We start from the raw sequence: 18,938 nt of genomic DNA, 5'->3' as shown, positions 1-18,938 counted from the left end.
TACAACCTATTTGTTGTTCTCTGTTGCATGTAAGGACGGCTGGTGGCCTCGGGGGTAAAGCGTACGCTCGTTACGCTGAGGATCCTTGTTCGATTCCCGACCTGGGTACAATGTGTGAAGCCCTCTTCTTGTTCCCCGTTATAAAGCGATAATATTTCAAAAAGTGGCATAAACCAATACTCACTCGCTCAAGCATAGACGTGACATTGGTCCGGATTGACGTTCTAGCTAGTCAGTTCAAGTGAGTTTTAGTTACACGATGTATTCCTATCATATCCCAATTGCGAGGATCGATGCTCATGATGTCCATCATTGGATTGTCTGGTCCAGACTCGATTATTATGTGGATTCTCCCCAAATCAAAGGATTTGCTAGAATGTTTGCAATCTCCGAAAAGGACCATCGTCTAGTCAGTCAAATAATTGATTTTCCCACCATTATCCCACCCGACAAGTCGCTGTCATGTGTATACTGGAAAAATAATCCCAAACAGGTTATAGTCTTGCAATCTTGCCAGTACATGCTGTAAAAATGTTTACTCCTTGCATCGCAGAAGCTTAAGATCGTTACGAAACGAAATAATATATGACAACTAGAGTCGGGTTTTGCCAAGTTTATTCACGATTTTGCGTGACTTACAAAGGAACATTTATCAACCGTTAAACATGACAAATAAAAAAGATGACAAGATGATCATTTATACAAAATACTAACAACAAACAAAGTTTGACTAAGGCCAAGCTATAGATACTGAAACTGTAGATTATGTTAACATTAAAGAGCATGTGGCACATTGGAACTGAAACAGTTACTCTTACGTCATCAATGATGCAATATGTCTTGTAATAAGCGATATTACATTTACAATGTTACAGTCATATGGCGTTTGCAAGTAATCAACCTTATACAACCAACGCAGCAGCCTGTATTCAACATTGTCCCGTCGGCAAGTAATCAGCGTTATACAACCAACGCAGCAGCCTGTATTCAACATTGTCCCGTCGGCAAGTAATCAGCATTAAACAACCAACGCAGCAGCCTGTATTCAACATTGTCCCGTCGGCAAGTAAACAGCGTTATACAACCAACGCAGCAGCCTGTATTCAACATTGTCCCGTCGGCAAGTAATCAGTATTATACAACCAACGCAGCAGCCTGTATTCAACATTGTCCCGTCGGCAAGTAATCAGCGTTATACAATCAACACAGCAGCCTGTATTCATCATTGTCCCGTCGGCAAGTAATCAGCGTTATGCAACCATCACAGCAGCCTGTATTCAACATTGTCCCGTCGGCAAGTAATCAGCGTTATGCAACCATCACAGCAGCCTGTATTCAACATTGTCCCGTCTGCAAGTAATCAGCGTTATACAATCAACACAGCAACCCGTATTCAATATTGTCCCGTCGGCAGTAATCAGCGTTATACAATCAACACAGCAGCCTTGTCCCGTCGGCAAGTAATCAGATTGAATACAACAAGCGCTTTTTTGTCAGAGGGGTTTTCATGCCAGGAGCGCTATAGCGTCAGAGGGGTTTTCATGCTGGGAGCGCTATAGCGTCAGAGGTGTTTTCATGCCAGGAGCGCTATAGCGTCAGACGTGTTTTCATGCTGGGAGCGCTATAGCGTCAGAGGTGTTTTCATACCATGAGAGCTATAGCGTCAGAGATGTTATCATGCTGGGAGCGCTATAGCATCAGAGGTGTTTTCATGCTGGGAGCGCTATAGCGTCAGAGGTGTTTTCATACCAGGAGCGCTTTAGCGTCAGAGATGTTTTCATGCCAGCAGCGCTATAGCGTCAGAGGGGTTTTCATACCAGGAGCGCTATAGCGTCAGACGTGTTTTCATGCTGGGAGCGCTATAATGTCAGAGATGTTTTCATGCCAGGAGCGCTATAACGTCAGAGGTGTTTTCATACCATGAGAGCTATAGCGTCAGAGATGTTTTCATGCTGAGAGCGCTATAGCGTCAGAGGTGTTTTCATGCTGGGAGCGCTATGGCGTCAAAGGTGTTTTCATGCTGGGAGCGCTATAGCGTCAGAGGTGTTTTCATACCAGGAGCGCTTTAGCGTGAGGGATGTTTTCATGCCAGCAGCGCTATAGCGTCAGAGGGGTTTTCATACCAGGAGCGCTATAGCGTCAGACGTGTTTTCATGCTGGGAGCGCTATAATGTCAGAGATGTTTTCATGCTGGGAGCGCTATAACGTCAGAGGTGTTTTCATACCATGAGAGCTATAGCGTCAGAGATGTTTTCATGCTGAGAGCGCTATAGCGTCAGAGGTGTTTTCATGCTGGGAGCGCTATGGCGTCAAAGGTGTTTTCATGCTGGGAGCGCTATAGCGTCAGAGGTGTTTTCATACCAGGAGCGCTTTAGCGTCAGAGATGTTTTCATGCCAGCAGCGCTATAGCGTCAGAGGGGTTTTCATACCAGGATCGCTATAGCGTCAGACGTGTTTTCATGCTGGGAGCGCTATAATGTCAGAGATGTTTTCATGCTAGGAGCGCTATAACGTCAGAGGTGGTTTTATGCCAGGAGCGCTAGAGCGCTCAGAGGTGTTTTCATACCAGGAGCGCTATAGCGTCAGAGGGGTTTTCATGCTGGGAACGCTATGGCGTCAAAGGTGTTTTCATGCTGGGAGCGCTATAGCGTCAGAGGTGTTTTCATACCAGGAGAGCTATAGCGTCAGAGATGTTATCATGCTGGGAGCTCTATAGCGTCAGAGGTGTTTTCATGCTGGGAGCACTATAGCGTCAGAGGTGTTTTCATGCTGGGAGCGCTATAGCTTCAGAGGAGTTTTCATGCCAGGCGCGCTATAGCGTCAGAGATGTTTTTAGCGCTATAGCGTCAGAAGTATTTTCGTGCCAGGAGCGCTATAGCGCCAGAGGTGTTTTTAGCGCCATAGCGTTAGAGGTGTTTTTAGCGCTATAGCGTCAGAGGTGTTTTTAGCGCTATAGCGTCAGAAGTATTTTCATGCTAGTAAGTGCATTTTCATGCCAGAAGCACTTTAACGCCAGAAACATTCTCACGCCAGAAGCACTGACTCGTGCCCCTCTCGTGGCCATTTTCTGCGACCGGGTTCCGTCTAAGCGCAAACGGGCATACCTAAAACAATTGTCAACTCGTTGCGTAATGCTTCACATATATTTCCTCATATATTATATATATTTCAGATGCAATTTATAGCACATCTGGACATGCGGAATTATACAGTATGATTGAACACATTTAACTGTGTCTTGGGTATATTTCATGGACATATGTAAAATCAAAAATTATTTCTGAGGGATTCTTTGATGTAGAACTTGAAATCATACGCGCATTCTGATTGGTTTGTCGTATTTTCTCACACATCATTCATCGATAGAGGGACGAGTCTTCTTGCTGGTTACGGAAAGGAGCGAGTGGTGACGAATGGCTATTTGTGTTCTGCCTTGGGCGTGACGTTATGAAGCGGCGAGCAAAGGTTGGCAGCACTGTCAAGCGTTGTGTTTTGTCAGTTTGGTCGTGTAGAATTTTGTGAGAGATTGTGTAGTGAGTGAGTATGGTTTTACGCCGCTTTTTGCAATATTCCAGCAATTGCACGGCGGGGGAAACCAGAAATGGGCTTCAAACATTATACCCATGTGGGGAATCGAACACTGGCCTTCGGCGTGACGAGCGAACGCTTCAACAACTTGGCTACGCCTCCGCCCCAACGTGGAAGGAGAGAGATTGAGAGATCGATCTATATTTGGGAAAAACATATAATATCCCTCGCTATTATGGTTCGGGGATAGGTACAGCTTCAATTGATAGCGTACTAATAACTTGCTTGACGCGTCATTTCCTTTAACTGACCAAGAAGCCGCACAGGTCAAGTTGACATGTAGATTTCTTGTAAGATGTATTGAAGATTATACTTAGCTATTTTTCGTCATGTGACAACATTCAGTCAGCACGTTTCAGTGTTGCACTGATGTAGTGCCACCGGAAGTGACGTCGTCCCTTGACGTTCTAGTTGTGAATCGAACATCGGGAATCGAACCCGGGTCTTCGGCGTGACCAGCGAACACTTTAACCACTAGGCTACACCACCGCGCCAATTTTTGTTCGAAATTGCCCGGCCTCAGATTACTTTTACAAACTGTTGCTGGAATGTATGATGGCTGAATGGACATAATCTAATTTACAGTTCTCGATACACTTTCCGTTGCCCATCAGTTTATATCTAACAAAAAGGGAAATAATTCCCATTTTACGACATGTCGCATATGAACAGAGCCGATGGATGTAATGTCGTAACACTCTTTAAAATATAGTCTCGACAAGAATAAGGGAACTGGTAAAATAATGGTGAAGGTGTTATAAAGATTTGTAAAGTTGATTTCGGGCGTAGATAAATATCTGGTGTATCCATCATGTTGGACGATACATGCACGACAACTGTATAACATACTGTTGATTAACTGGCGTATGGCTGCCATTGCTATTGCCCGCCACTCTGCCTTAGAGGCTACCCAAAGCTGACTCACGTTGGCGAGTGCTGGTTCTCTGGCGTTCACTCTCACCTCGAGAACATCCCACAGTGTTCTTTAGTGACATGTCAGGGGCTTAGGGTCCAGTCCAATGCTTGCTTTCTAGTCGATGTGGCATTGTCATCTGGGTTGTGTTTTTATTTGACGCCGCAATGAGCAATGTTCCAGCTATATGGCAGCAACTACAATAAAAGATTTTAAGATGTCAGACCACGTCCACCGTCAACTTATAGCACTGAAATATACATTGCAATTCTACAGCAATTGTGGATGCTTTTGGGTAGAATTATGGCCAGACACAAACAAGCCCACATACATTATATTAATTTGACGCGATTTTGTGAATAACGATTTTGTAGGACAATGCGTAAACTCTCCTTGTGGAAAATATTCGACTTTCTTTTGGGGTTGAAGCAGGGCGATCTTACAGCAAGTTCGTCAATGTTCGTGGTCCAAATGCATTACTTTCTTAGCCTTTTATTCAACTTTTTAATTATATTTTGACGAATATGGTTTTTATTTCAAACCACAACCGTTTGAGAAACGTCAATCTTCATACCTATAATCAGAGGAGAAATACACCGACGGACAAAAGAAAGCATTCACATGCAAACTGGATTTGACCAAAAAATTACACACGTTGTCAAAACGTTATTGACTGAAAACAGTCGCCGGAACACGGTGATACCCGTAGCAAATATAACAGTCGAATAACCTTTTCTAGTCTCGTTTCATTTTTAGTCACCGTCAAACATGGATGTCTACTTTCTTTTGCTCGGCAGTTTAGGTGATGATTTAGACACTCCGCAAATCTGGACACGTTTCACGCCCAAGGTTTTCATAGGTCATGTGATAAAAGGAAGTGATAACGTCTGACGAATATTTGGTTTGGATAAGCTAAAAAAAATATTCTTCAACAGACAATAAAAAATCAGTTGTGCTATTTATTCATACTTTTTTCTTACTTAGCTGTTTTTATGATATATCTTCAGTCAATGTATTTGTCAATGTGGGTGAGGTCAATTTATTGTCGGGGCGGTCGGGTAGCCTGGTGGTTAAAGCGTTCGCTCGTCACGCCGAAGTCCCGGTTCGATTCCCGACATGGGTACAATGTGTGAAGCCCATTTCTGGTGTACCCCGCCGTGATACTGCTGGAATATTGTTTAAAGCGGCGTAAAATCAAACTCACTCACTCACTCACTCAATTTATTGTCATTAATCACTCTACTGTGAATAGCTAATAAAACGCGAAGACTGCAAAGTTTGTTTGTATTTATTATGAGAAAATAAATAAATGACAATAATGTCATATCACGGCGTGTCAGCTAGACGTTGGAGGAAGGTATCACGGGTCTTCTACTTTTACCACTGGTAAAAATCCACAAGCACGACAAACATAGAAACACATTCAGCACGAGAGTGGCATTGGAGCCCCTTGACTCTGGCGCGCTTAAGTGACGCATCACTGCACAGAACCACCGCACCGTACTCGTGTCCCCCCTAATCTGCATATCAAACGTAGTTTTTGAATAATTTGGGCGTGACGCGACTCTGTAATGCGTCAAAATAGTTCTCTTTATTTCCGCGACGAACGTGGATTGCCTTCGGCGGAAGTGTGACACTGACCTCGTGACCCCGGAACAGCTTCACAAGTATAATACCAATCGCTGATTGGTCAAAGCGGTGACACTTGCTATACTTCCGTACTTCCCCTCGACAATGAAGAAGTTTTTCGTGTTTATCGGGGCACATGCAGTTGGGACTGAGAGCGCATGCGACCCAGGGTTTCACCACTGCATGACGGATAAACCGATCATTCTTGAACATGATAAAGAAAGCTCCAGGCTCCACAATGTTGGAGAATTTGCAATTCTTTTCCCCAAAGTAGTCCATCATGCTCGGCGTTGTGTGCTGACCAATGGACCAATCCGCCCTGCTGATGGCCACGCCCTTAACGTCAAGTTCCTTCAGCAGAGTGAGAATGGAATCGCCCTGGAACCGGACCGAGGCGTCTGCCCACACCAGTTTCTCTGCCGTCGGGAGATTGGCCTGCAATAATGGTATTGCATTATGAAACCTTCAGAACAAGTGAATGAGTTAGTGAATATGGTTTTACGCCGATTTTAGCAGTATTCCAGCAATATCACGGCGGACACCAGAATTCACAAGTATTACATACTATCGAAAAGAAATAACCTGTTGTAGTATGTTAATTATTATAATAATAATAATAATAATAATAATAATAATAATAATAATAATAATAATAATGATGATGATGGTGATGATGATGATGATGATAATAATAATGATAATAATAATAACAATAATGAAGCTGCTGCATATTTGAAGGATCTTTTTCCACAAGTCGTTACAGCTTGAGTCGTAGCCCAACGCGCTGGTTGCTATTGGTTAGTTTTGGTCATTACTGTGTCATGCTATTGTGATTTTCTAAGTGCACATCAACTCAGTCTTTTCAAGTTTTTGAAGATTTATGCAGCACTGGTGTGAAATTTGAATACTTGACCAGCTGACCACCCTATCAATTTGGTAACCTCTTACGACTAGTACATGAAGCTGGGGACCTACAGACACTGGGTGTGGTATCGACAATTGCTGAAGTATTTTGTTTCACGTAAATTCATTTAATAAATTTCATAAAATACAAAATAACTAGTCCAGATGATAACAGAATCTTATGACCACAGTCCTCGTACAATATTGTTACAGTTGCACAGATGTCTTCGTGGTATCAACAAGCACTCTGAACATAGCGTTACCAGGCAACGCGATGTTTATGACTGAGAACATTATGAAATGATTATGACAAGGAGCACTGCCGTGACTGTGACATTGGCCTGGATGACGTTACTACTGCCAGCGCCTCAACAGGAAGAATCCACTGCGCATGTCACATTACTGCTGCTTGTCTGACGACAAATTACATGTAATCAGTCCTGCTAAAACTTAACACACATCACAAACACTCTGGCTGAAAGGAATTTTCTATCGAGGATCGAACAAAATGAAACATTACAAGGGAGACTACTCACGTTGATGATAAGGGGCTTCCAGGTGTAGCAGGTTAGTTTTCGAAGACGAGGGGGCATGGCCCATAGCGGGAATGTCCTCACTTCGCAGCGGCAGAAGCGTTCAACCTGGGCAGAAGGAATAATGATTGATAATGTAAAATGAAGATGGTTCTATGGTTATTGATAAAATAATATGATAATAATAAGATGCCTTGCCAGCGTCTTTAGCCCAATAGTCCTAATAAAGATAACATAGAGCAAAACCCTTAAAACAAGCAATTTTCCTCATGATATCCGAACTATTGGACAGTTTGGCAAGGACTATAGGACCAGTGCCAGTGTCTAACGGTGCTTGCAGTGCCTATAAGATTGTGCAGCGGACCTATTTGTACCTTCGTTCCAATGTTACAATATTTTTCTCTAATATTTCGGCTTGAAGTGCTGAACTAAAACAATATGTCTATTTTGATCCAGTTTAAGGACGCATGTCGAAATAGCTCATTGTTAGGTTTCCCTCTCTCGTTCTAAGTGTGACCTTCCTCACTTAGAACTATGCACGTTTGGCGGACGCTCTACCATAAGACGACGGAGGCGGCCCCGTGATACTCAGAAACGACATATATACATTCATACACCGATATAATAGCTAGGCCTTCCTTATAGTCGTGTATGTTTGTTGTCGAGATACAATAGCAGATATACTGCTCCAAGTGCTTCCTCGCTCCTTCCGGGGCGGTCGGGTAGCCTAGTGGTTAAAGCGTTCGCTCGTCACGCCGAAGATCCGGGTTCGATTCCTGACATGGCTTCAGTGTGTCAAGCCCCTTTCTGGTGTCCCCTGCCGTGATATTGCGGGAATATTGCTAAAAACGGCGTAAAACCATACTCACTCCTTCCGGGGAACTCGACGCTGATTAGAGAGTTCCCCTTATGAGATCCCAGGTGAGGTTTGTCAGTGGGGTAAAATATCGGAGATAACTTCGATATGATTTTGATGAGCTTATCCCAATGACATTAAAATCAGATCTGAGTTCTCGATACCGCTACACAAAGAGCTGAGGACTTCTCATTACGGGTCACGTCAGAACGACCTTTCATCCGACCATCAGTGCGTCGCTAACCAGATCGGAAAAAGTGACAGTCGGAATGTCGATTCTAATCATGCAATCTCGAAGAATTTAATACGGGGTATTCCAAACTACGGTAACGGCCTGTACGGCTGATTCCGTCAAAATCATGATTCCGTCAAAATCAAGGTCTATCTCGCGCTTCAATGGGTCAAACATTTGAAACGGAAGTTACTTTCCATTGCCCGTTGGCATTAACTACATACAATCTCGGCCATTTTTTTTTAGACATTCCGAAGTTTACTTTTGTGCTGTTTTCAAATTTTCAAATTTATATTTTTCAGAGCGTAGTCTTGAATGGAAGTCGCCTGTTTGAAACCAGTGCCGTAAAGACGAGAATGCTGCTTTCTGATTGGCGAATGTTGACTTCTTGTTACTTATTTCATTGGTCGGTCAAAGTTCGCGAAAGGTCATTCTGATGTCACCCGTAACGGGATGTCCTCAGTTCTTTGTTTGCGGCTGCGAGAACTAAGATCTGATTTTTATTGAGATTGGAGCTTGCCCGACCACACTTTGAAGCAAGCACACAGGGCGGCATCTACCAAGGGAGGGAACCTGTCACACTACTGACCTTGCTCCTCTGTTCGGTGGTCAGTCCAAGGTCATAGTACACGAAGCTGTAGTTTGTGAGCAGGGGGAACACGTTTTCATGGAGGTTTTTGATCAACGCCTGCGATTCAAGGAAATGGTTCGTAGAAGCAGCAGTCACAAACACGACCTTCTTGGCTGTGTAGCTGGGCTGCAGCAGTCGGGTCACTTCCGCAAGCGTGTCACTGTCAAGGTCAGCCATTGACTTAAGTACGTTAGTTAGACTTTCTTTCGGGTCAGAGGTTACATTGCCCACGCATTTGGTGTCCACACACGGAGTTGCTGAAAGGCATTGAAATGAAACATAAACAGTAATCATATTTGTTTTGTACGCTTTATACAGTGATTTATCAGTACCGAATAAATCTTTTTGTCTTTTTGTATAATGACTAGTTTTGGGTGGGTTGAATAACATATGGTTAATAAACAGACAATACTTAAAGTGACGTCATATGTCTGTAGTCAAATATTAGTTTCCAGTGTGTATCAAACAACACTCTTGACAGTAGTTCAAAGATCAATGTAGAATAAAAATATAAGTCCTTAAGATTTGAGACACTTTCTCATCGACTCCTAAATGTGAAAATCAATACATGAATGCTTTTGTCAAGCTTATCCTACTTCGCAAAGACCTCGGACTATAAGACTTACATGTTCCAGTAACTTTGTCGCAGGTTTTGGTCGGGGGGTTTGACTTCCATAAGCCGCCGTCCTTCATAGCTGAAGACATAATATACAACAAGGCGTCACGCATGTTCATATTTGTGGGTGTTGCTACGTATTCGAAACCCCTAAACTTCTTTTGGAACTGATGGCGTTAGCCAGTGGTTTTATATGTTAAATTTAGCGGACATCGGTTATTTGTCTAATTTAGTCAACTGGAGTTACCTGCCTTGGTTGCATGTAAGTAAACAGCCATCCTGCCATCACTCTCTCTCTCTCTCTCTCTCTCTCTCTCTCTCTCTCTCTCTCTCTCTCTCTCTCTCTCTCTCTCTCTCTCCATACTCTCTCTCTCTCTCTCTCGCTTCTTGTCTCCATACACTCTCCCTCTCTTTCTCCTTGTCTCCCTAACCTCCATAGCCCACCCCATCCCCCCGCCCTCTCTCCCTCTCTCTCTCTCTCTCTCTCTCTCTCTCTCTCTCTCTTACTTTGAATTCTTGCCGTGTAGTCCACGAACAGGTCTTCAAACCGCACCTCTGTTTAAAAAGAGAAGGAAGTTTATTATTAAACATTGCTGAAGCTTTCAAAATGGTTTACGGTAGACAGAAGGAGGACATTTCCAACTTTGACGCATTATCTCCCTTTGCCAGCGTTGGGGAGGGATAAGGAGGGATAAGTTCACCTTCTCGCGAACCCCCTGTTTTGACAGCAGTTGATTGTGATTCATAAACTCGTGCTCATAATATAGTCGGAATCGTACAATGGACTCATTTAGCAGAGTGGGTGAGTGAGTATGGTTTTACGCCGATTCAGCAATATTCCAGCAATATCACGGCGGAGGAAACCATAAGTTGCTGCCCCGCCAAATGCAAGTATAAAGACAATACAGTGAAGATACACAAACACTCGTTTAGTTACTGTATTGAAAAATATTCCAATGCATAGCGACTAACACTGTCGTGTATTTTGTTTTTTGCTGTTTTAAGTTTTGAAAACAAAAACTCTTTGAATTAAAATTAATTACAATTACCCTCATTGTCGTGTGGTCGTAGAATCGGATTTTCTTTTTTCAATGTCACCCTCGGAGTTGCGTTTTTTGATTCGCCACCTGTGTGCAGATAATGCATAATATCAGTAAAGTTAGACAACCGAGATAGTTCCCATAGTCAGAGTTTAACGACCGCTTCTGAGAAGCCCAATTTCGGAGTCGTTAAATCTTCTTACACGTTACTCGACTATATACAGATGTAGACTATTAGGACATCATTACCATTGTCTGCAAAGCGAGTGAGCGTCCATTGTGGCGCGTGGTTCAGCAGAACGAGGGCTAGCAAACCAACGCTGATGAAGAGAAGGAACCATCGGTCTGAAACATGTATTGAGAGAAAACTACATGAAAATACAGGAGAAATGACGATGGGTCTAATAATAATATTATTAATAATAATAATATTGATGATGATTTTGATGATGATAATAATAATTTAGAATTTAGCTCTCAGTTATATCATCTAGAAGTAATAACTTCAGTGTGCGTCGTAATTATGTATTTATATTTTTCAACAAATGCATGAGACTTTATCATAAATACTTACAAAAAGACTGGAATACTCCTCTCTGGAATAAGGTAGAATATAATGACATTAATAGGTTTATAAAACAGATGTAATATTGAAATAGTTTCTTACATGTAAAGGGTCGAAAACCTACCAAAGCTCTTGGCTAAAAGTTTTTATAATTTTATCAAAGTAATAAAACTGTACAAATTTAATTATTTCGGTCAATATCAATGATTAATAAAAACGACAAAATGCTTTCCATAATCATTAGCAATCTCTGTTTAAGAATCACTATCAAACAGTGATGATGTTCGCGAAAAGGTGAGCGTATACTGCCCCACCAGTGGCACAAACACCTGAAAAGGCAAGGCAAGTTTTCCCTGAACACACAAGGGGACATATGATAATAGTCCAACGATGGACTTGCATTTGACATCTGTTTGGTCTATCATAAGATTTTCTATAGCAATAGAAGATTGAAGTAAGGTGTAGTTATTCCTAATATGTATCCAGGTAGCGTTGGGCGATGGGTGGCCAAGAATCTAACACACGGGAACCTTGCAGTTTTGGGGACCATAACAAATTCCTCGAACTCATCCAATTTCTGAATGCTACTTTAAGATCTGGGCCGCTGTTCACAAAACGATCTCTGTGCTAAGATGATCGCAACTCCTATACTTTAACATATACTTACGATCATCGTAACGCTAAGATCATCGTAACTCCCTTAGCTTAACATAGACTGCCGAAGTCGTAACGCTAAGATCTTTACTCCCATAATTTAACACCGTTTAGCAATAGTCGTAGCGCTAAGAGCGTTACACCCATGGCACAACATTCTATTCGAGTTCCATTTGAAGAGGTATTCGCGGTATTCGCGGTATCAGGGGAAAGCGTAACAATATGGCTGTCCAGATACCCGAAGTGCTCTATCAACTACCCCAGTCATCCAAAGCCTACCAGAAGGCTATCATTTGGTTTCGAATACTATTTTCGCCATGATTAAATTTCTTAATTTAGCATTACACCCGTGCTCGTGTGTTTCATCTCTTTGGGGTTTTCTCTCACATCAAACTGACACGCCATGATATATGGGTCAATGTCATGTAATGGGCCTATCAGTGATGAGAGGTATTCCGCCTGTGTGATATAGCCAACGTAAGACGGTCATATTACACGGGGGTTGTAATATCCACACCTGTATTTCGCGCCCTGCCGCGCTGACATGGCTTGTCATTACATTTTGAATGGGGACCGCCTCCGTGGTCTTGTGGTAGAGCGTCCGCCCGGAGAGCGGAAGGTCCGGGGTTCGATCCCGGGCCGCGTCATACCAAAAGACGTTAAAAGATGGTACTTGTTGTTACCCTGTCTGGCGCTCGGCATTAAGGGGCTAAAACAAGGACTGGTCGGCTCGGAGTCAGTATACTGTGTCTGAGTGGGGTATTCATGTTAAACTGCGGCATGGTATCTCAGTGAGCTAGCACTATAAATCGGCATCAGTCCGGAGTAGTACAAGCAGCCACACACACACATACACATGCATGCACGTCGCTATATAAGTGCAATAATCTTTGACGCGACGTTAAACCCAATTTCACCTCACCTCACCTCACATTTTGAATGGGCGATTGATATCAGCCGGGTGGTAAAAAATTGTAGTTACGTCCCTTAGTGCGTTGTCTAATCGGCTAGCATTCCCGTGATAACGATTTCTTACAAGATAAAATTGTATTGGATTCACTTGCAAAATAGAATAATGGAGCTGGATGCCATCTTGGACAAAACTGAGAAGCGGACACGGAGGTGTTTGGGTGAAAAAGACGAAAAAGAAGAACACGGTACATAAATCCGACAGCAACAAGTAGCTATTCAGAAACTATTTGGTCTCGGTCGGTCAGATGCGAGACCCGGCAGAGGTGGCACCCATAGATCGATGTTTAATGAACGGATACATTTTATATCATATCATATCAGATATCAACCCTCGAACCTGCGGCTGTATAATGTCACACTGAACAAGGAATGCGAACTTCCGTTGTTTATCATAATTTACAGTATCTAAAGTATTTATACCAACAATCGAAAGTTAAATTTCCCTCACGCATATCAGAATTCATATATACTACCAATACCTAAATTACATTTATCAAAACGTTTTTTATTAAAGACTGGTTCAATAAATGAAACAGACAGGCTTTAACGATGACGTCACTTTGGGTCTGTTGACCAGACTACTGCTCCCCGGGGGTGCAGTGGGTACGGGCAACTTTCGTCTATCGAAGCAACTTTCTGACCTGAGGCAATCTAGACTTGCATAATCATTTTTATTTTTTTCTCTAGGGTCTGTGAGACAGATAGTCTGTCATACAGACCCTGAAACAAACAAAATTATCCAATACAGCCCATGCAAGTCTATAATGTTCGGCAAGTCTAGATTACTGCAGTAAAAGGAACAGGAAAATGAAGAAAGTCTCTGGGCTCCTTTATATCATACTTTATAACCTTAACTTAACAGCTGTTTAATATGTTCTTTTCAGAGACTAGATGTTAGTCTAGGAGACAGACTACTGGCGTAAGAAATGTCAATATATGATGAAGTCCTATTTTTGGTCAACAGGAAATGTCCAATTTTGAAGTCAAGGAAAGAACATAATCTGACATATTCAAAGGATTGAAAGCTGTCTCTTTCTTAAAATGGACTCTTTCGACTTATGACATTTTCAAATACACACGATTGTCTAAAATGAACGAAAAAGACCGCTTTCCAACTTAGCGTTGACGGTAACGGTGACGGTGGCGTTGACGGTGTGTATGTCAGTGACCCTAGATGAATTCTACCCATATGTGAGTGTTTTTTTATATACATCTTCTGTGAGTGAGTGAGTGTGATTTTACCCCGCTTTTAGCAATATACCCACAATATCACGGCTGGGGACACCACCAAAAATAAGCTTCAACACATTGTACCCATGTAGGGAATCGAGCTTGGGACTTCGGCTCAACGAGTGAACGCATTAACCCCTAAGCTACCCTACCACCCCATACCTTATATGAAGTGTAGCGCGTGTCAAAGACTTGCTCATGTTCAAATAGTTAAGACGTTCTTCTTGAGAATCTCTAAAATCAGCTTTTATCTGACATTTGACATTAACCATACATTTAGCGTTGTTGGTCCAAAACAATGGAGTTGAAATAAACAGCCACATCTAACTATCTCAATGATTCCTAAAGGCTTTGCTAATTGCATATTTTTTTCTATCGGCGAAAATGGACCTTGTCCTTTAAACTCCAGTGACTGACATCATGAGCATCTATCTACGTACATAACTGAACTGAGATACGATGACGTGCATCAACCGAGTCATCAAGACAGACCACCCGATCCCGTTAGTCGCCTCTTCCGGCAAGCATCGGTTGCTGAAGATCAGTTCCATCCCATATCGTCACGGGTTTTATATAGATAAACAGGGGAATAACTTCCTAGAGAGGCATTTAGAAGTTGGAGTATAAGTAAGGCTAAGCCATATGGATGAACAACTTCTTTCTTACATACATCATACCTGCATGTATTCTGCTCCATTATACTCTGTACATTACTTGCTTGATAACCTTCACCTAAACTTCGCTCCTAATTGCAATATTCGTTATTCATCCATGTATCTTATCCTCACTTAAACAGAGGAAATTGTGCACCTACCATGCTGGCTGTGGAGTTGTCTGGCCACCGCTGTCAACAGGTATGGGGTGTAGGCGAGCAGGGGATCAATATAACCCGCGTCCACACAATAGTTAGAGCGCCTGGGCGGGGCCGTGCTACCCCCAGGGCAGGATTGAAGCATACCGTTATCTTGCGATCAACATCTTATCTATTCCTCTATATGCAGTGAGATAAGTAATGCTTGCTCCTAGTCATGTGTTGGTGGTGTGATGTTTGATAAGGGCATTTCAGTTCAGGGAATAGGGGAGGAGTGATCGACTTGTGGTGAATCGTTCGCTCTTCACGGCGAACACCCTGGTTCATTGCCGACATGGGTACAATGTGTGAAGTCCATTTCTGTTGTATGGAATACTGTAAGGGACATTCTCGCGATCTCGCATTCTCGCCATCTCGACCTTTGGAAATATGCCAAAAACACGAGAACGCGAGATTTGGCCGAAATTTGTTGAAATTCTTAAAGCCATTAACCGTCAAAAGCACAGCAGTCAGAATGGTTTAATTGTTCCAAAGACTCATAAACTTGGACTAAGTGATCTGAAAAGAGGCTCACATGTTTCACATATCCCAATCCATATTTTGGATTGGTCAAGTGTCGCAATCTCGCATTCTCACGTTTTTGAAAAGAGTTGCATAAGGCTGAAAAGGCAATTGACACAAAAGCACGAGAACTCGAGAGGTCAGGTGTCGCGATCTCACATTCTCGCGTTTATTACGGTTTGAGTAAAAAAATGCAGCGCTTGCCAATCAGATTTCGCAAATATACACACAATGACATGTTATAATAACATTCTTCGTTTACACTGGTTAATGATTTGTTTGACTGTCTCTGAATAGTTTTTGTGTTCTCCAACCCTGCATTGAAGCCTGCAGCGAAGTCGGAAAATCGAAATTGGTTATCACTAGTATTGTCAAGCATTGATGTTTTATACTTCTATGCATGAGTATACATTGATAACAACATCTGGTGTCACATGACACCAAATAATAAATGTATGTCTGAAGTCTATGCTATCTATAGACTAGTATTATATCTACCTATATACCACTTTATAATGTCACAGATCGGGGAATTTATAGGAAACAAGGTGCTCAAATTGAAGCCCTTTTCCCTCTTCATAGTTTCTATCAAAAGTGTTTGGCTTGTGTTGGGTCCGACTTGGCCCGAAGCTGTCGATATCAATTTTAAACACACAGACAGATGTATTATAACAGTGCGAAAATCATCATATTTTTCTTCAAGTTTTATCAAAATCAAATATATTCTTCTACTTTAAGTTTCACATTCCAAAGCCAGTAAACGCTACATAGTTTACAAGACGCCTATCATAATACGTAACGCATGGAGATGCAAGCTGTCGAAACCAGTCAAACGAGCTGGCAGATGCTAATCAGCTAGCGCTATAGAAATTCTAGACCCAGCTGACCAGATTCAGACACAGCTGACCAGCCAATAATCAATTAACTAAGTAAGTCAGCACATCAAAACTTGCATAATTTGAACAACATGTGAGAAGCCATTGTGATCAATTGAAATTCTAGACCCGGCTGACCAGTTTCAAACACAGCCGACCAGCCAATAAACAATTAACTAAGCAAGTCAGCACATCAAAACTTGCATAATTTGACCACCATGTGGGAAACCATTGTTATCAATCCCAAACTGGACAGATGGGTAGTGACATGCTTTCAAACGTGGACTGGAGGTCTCGGGTATAAATGCAGGGGTATCTTGGCATAGAGTCATTCCTGCATTTCGCCTGAAAACCTCTCTGTCTGTTTTTGAAGGTAAGTTACTTTTACTCATTACTTTGCCATTTTGGTTAAACGTGCTGTAAATAATTCCAACTTTGTTACTCTGCTGGTTCAATGAACTTATGTTACAGTTAATCAGAAAGTATTGTTCAAAATCTACGATTTGGCTGCTATATGTTAATTTCATACAGTTCATCTAGAAATCAAATACTATACTGAATGATAGGGAATAATAGAGCGTCCCGGATAAAATACGAGCGTTAGTATTCTAGTCGTTTAAATATCAATCTAACATATTACGCCATTTTAGTTATGGAAGTCGTGGATGCTTATTAAACAATATGTTCAACGTGTATAACGTTTCTGTATCAAGTGACTTGTAGGTCAACATGTTCTATTATCTGCATTTATATTTCTGGTCATGTTATTCGTCTCACTGTTTGTATTTTCACGGGAAACATTTCTTGTTTCAATATAATGAGTAGCATAGCATCGGCAGCTAAATGTATGTATTTAAAGATAACCAGTCTGTGACCGTATATGTCTAGAACACAATACACGAAAAGTAACACTGTTTCCGTAGCTAAATACGCACAGATTTGGCAATGTCTTTTAACTAGTTGTCACATAAGTGCATCCGCACTATCGTGAAGCGCCGGTTGATTTTGTGTTTAATGTCGTAGAATAGTCTATAAAGATACAGGCAATTCAGCGGCAGTCTAGTAGATAAGAGTTACAATACAAATTCCAGCATTTCTTATATAAACTGTTTCTCATGTTTTAATTTATTTACTTATAATTGGTAAACGTCAGAAGTTTTTGATTAGTGTTAAAGTGTTTAATCATCATTATCTTGAAGTAAGTGTCGGCAGTTACCTCGTTAGGGTTAAGGCTACGGTTCAACGCAAGCTTGACCGCCAGCCATTGTTCAAGGGGTGCACGTACCGTGACGCCCGGCTTAAGCCCCAGGTATCTGTGCCGCGGTTACCCTGGTTACAACTATGTAATCATTGTTATATCTCCAACAAGGCACCAGAAAATATTTTACTAAGCGGTAATGATGTAACTCATTATCATTCTTAATTATTGATTTCTATATGTTAATGCTGTACTATTTAATTGCTTATTATGATGTCTAAACTATTAAATATAATACTGAGATGTTTTGAATGTATGTTGTTGCATTGTGACGTCATAATAAACGGATTCCTGCATTTCGCCTGAAAACCTCTCTGTCTGTTTTTGAAGGCGTGGAGATCCCGGAGTTAATTCCCCGTAACAATTCTAGGTATAAACGGTCCCCTAAAAAGGACGGTTTCAGTATCATCAAATGTGTTTACATCTATAGACTAGTATTATATCTACCTATATACACATTCATAATGTCACAGTGCATCGCATTGAAAGAAAACTGATCCGTGGCCAACACGCTAAGGTCGGTGAGAAACCTTCTCATCAAAGAAAACACACAGTCAAGACTTTTCTACGAGGACTCGCGGTATGTAGTCATAATTATCAGTTTATTACATTGTTGAAGATGCATTGTGATTCAAACTCAATTAAATAAGAAAAACTATACGTTTGTGGACATTTGAGATCTGCCTAGATATTTACGTTTCGTTTAGATATTCTGCAATCCATTTTTAGCATTACACTCAAATATTCAGAATAGCATTTGGCGTGATCGTAACCTAGGTCCAAGTAGCTCTCGAGTGATCTCAACCTAGGTCCAAGTCGCTCTGGGGTGATCTCAACCTAGGTCCAAGTCGCTCTGGAGTGATCTCAACCTAGGTCCAAGTCGCTCTGGAGTGATCTCAATCTAGGTCCAAGTCGCTCTGGAATTATTTGGGCCGTCGATGGAGCACATCCCACACTCATAATTGATGGTGGCTGAGATGAAAATGGTTATTCGATGGTGATAAATTTGATACGGCTGTCGTTGCTGTGTTTTGGGCCTAAAGTTGCAGTATTTCGGTGACTGTTTCCAAG

General features: G+C 41.8%; 1 protein-coding gene across 1 annotated transcript; it reads right to left on the bottom strand.

Moving 5' to 3' along the window:
• Window positions 1-6,028: 6,028 nt before the first annotated feature.
• LOC139465102 (uncharacterized) lies at window positions 6,029-12,565 on the bottom strand. The gene is made up of 9 exons (XM_071246794.1): window positions 12,548-12,565; window positions 11,516-11,537; window positions 11,191-11,286; window positions 10,951-11,028; window positions 10,409-10,456; window positions 9,912-9,980; window positions 9,244-9,542; window positions 7,570-7,674; window positions 6,029-6,565 (listed from the first exon to the last, which is right to left on the bottom strand). Exons 1-9 carry the CDS (start codon window positions 12,563-12,565, stop codon window positions 6,029-6,031), a joined length of 1,272 nt encoding a protein of 423 aa, XP_071102895.1.
• Window positions 12,566-18,938: the final 6,373 nt, after the last annotated feature.

The sequence above is a fragment of the Haliotis cracherodii genome, unplaced genomic scaffold (genome assembly GCF_022045235.1).
Source record: "Haliotis cracherodii isolate W230 unplaced genomic scaffold, xgHalCrac1.p SCAF_17, whole genome shotgun sequence".
NCBI classification, from domain to species: domain Eukaryota; kingdom Metazoa; phylum Mollusca; class Gastropoda; order Lepetellida; family Haliotidae; genus Haliotis; species Haliotis cracherodii.
The sequence above is the reverse complement of the archived record's forward strand: the minus strand, read 5'-3'. Positions and strand labels throughout refer to the sequence as shown.

Excerpts from the sequence above, each read along its gene's own strand:
- LOC139465102 (XM_071246794.1), bottom strand. Across the intron at positions 11,287-11,515 it reads AGGAGTATTCCAGTCTTTTT|ACCGATGGTTCCTTCTCTTC; the intron begins GTAAGTATTTAT and ends TACATGTTTCAG. Across the intron at positions 6,566-7,569 it reads GGAAGCCCCTTATCATCAAC|GCCAATCTCCCGACGGCAGA; the intron begins GTGAGTAGTCTC and ends CCATTATTGCAG.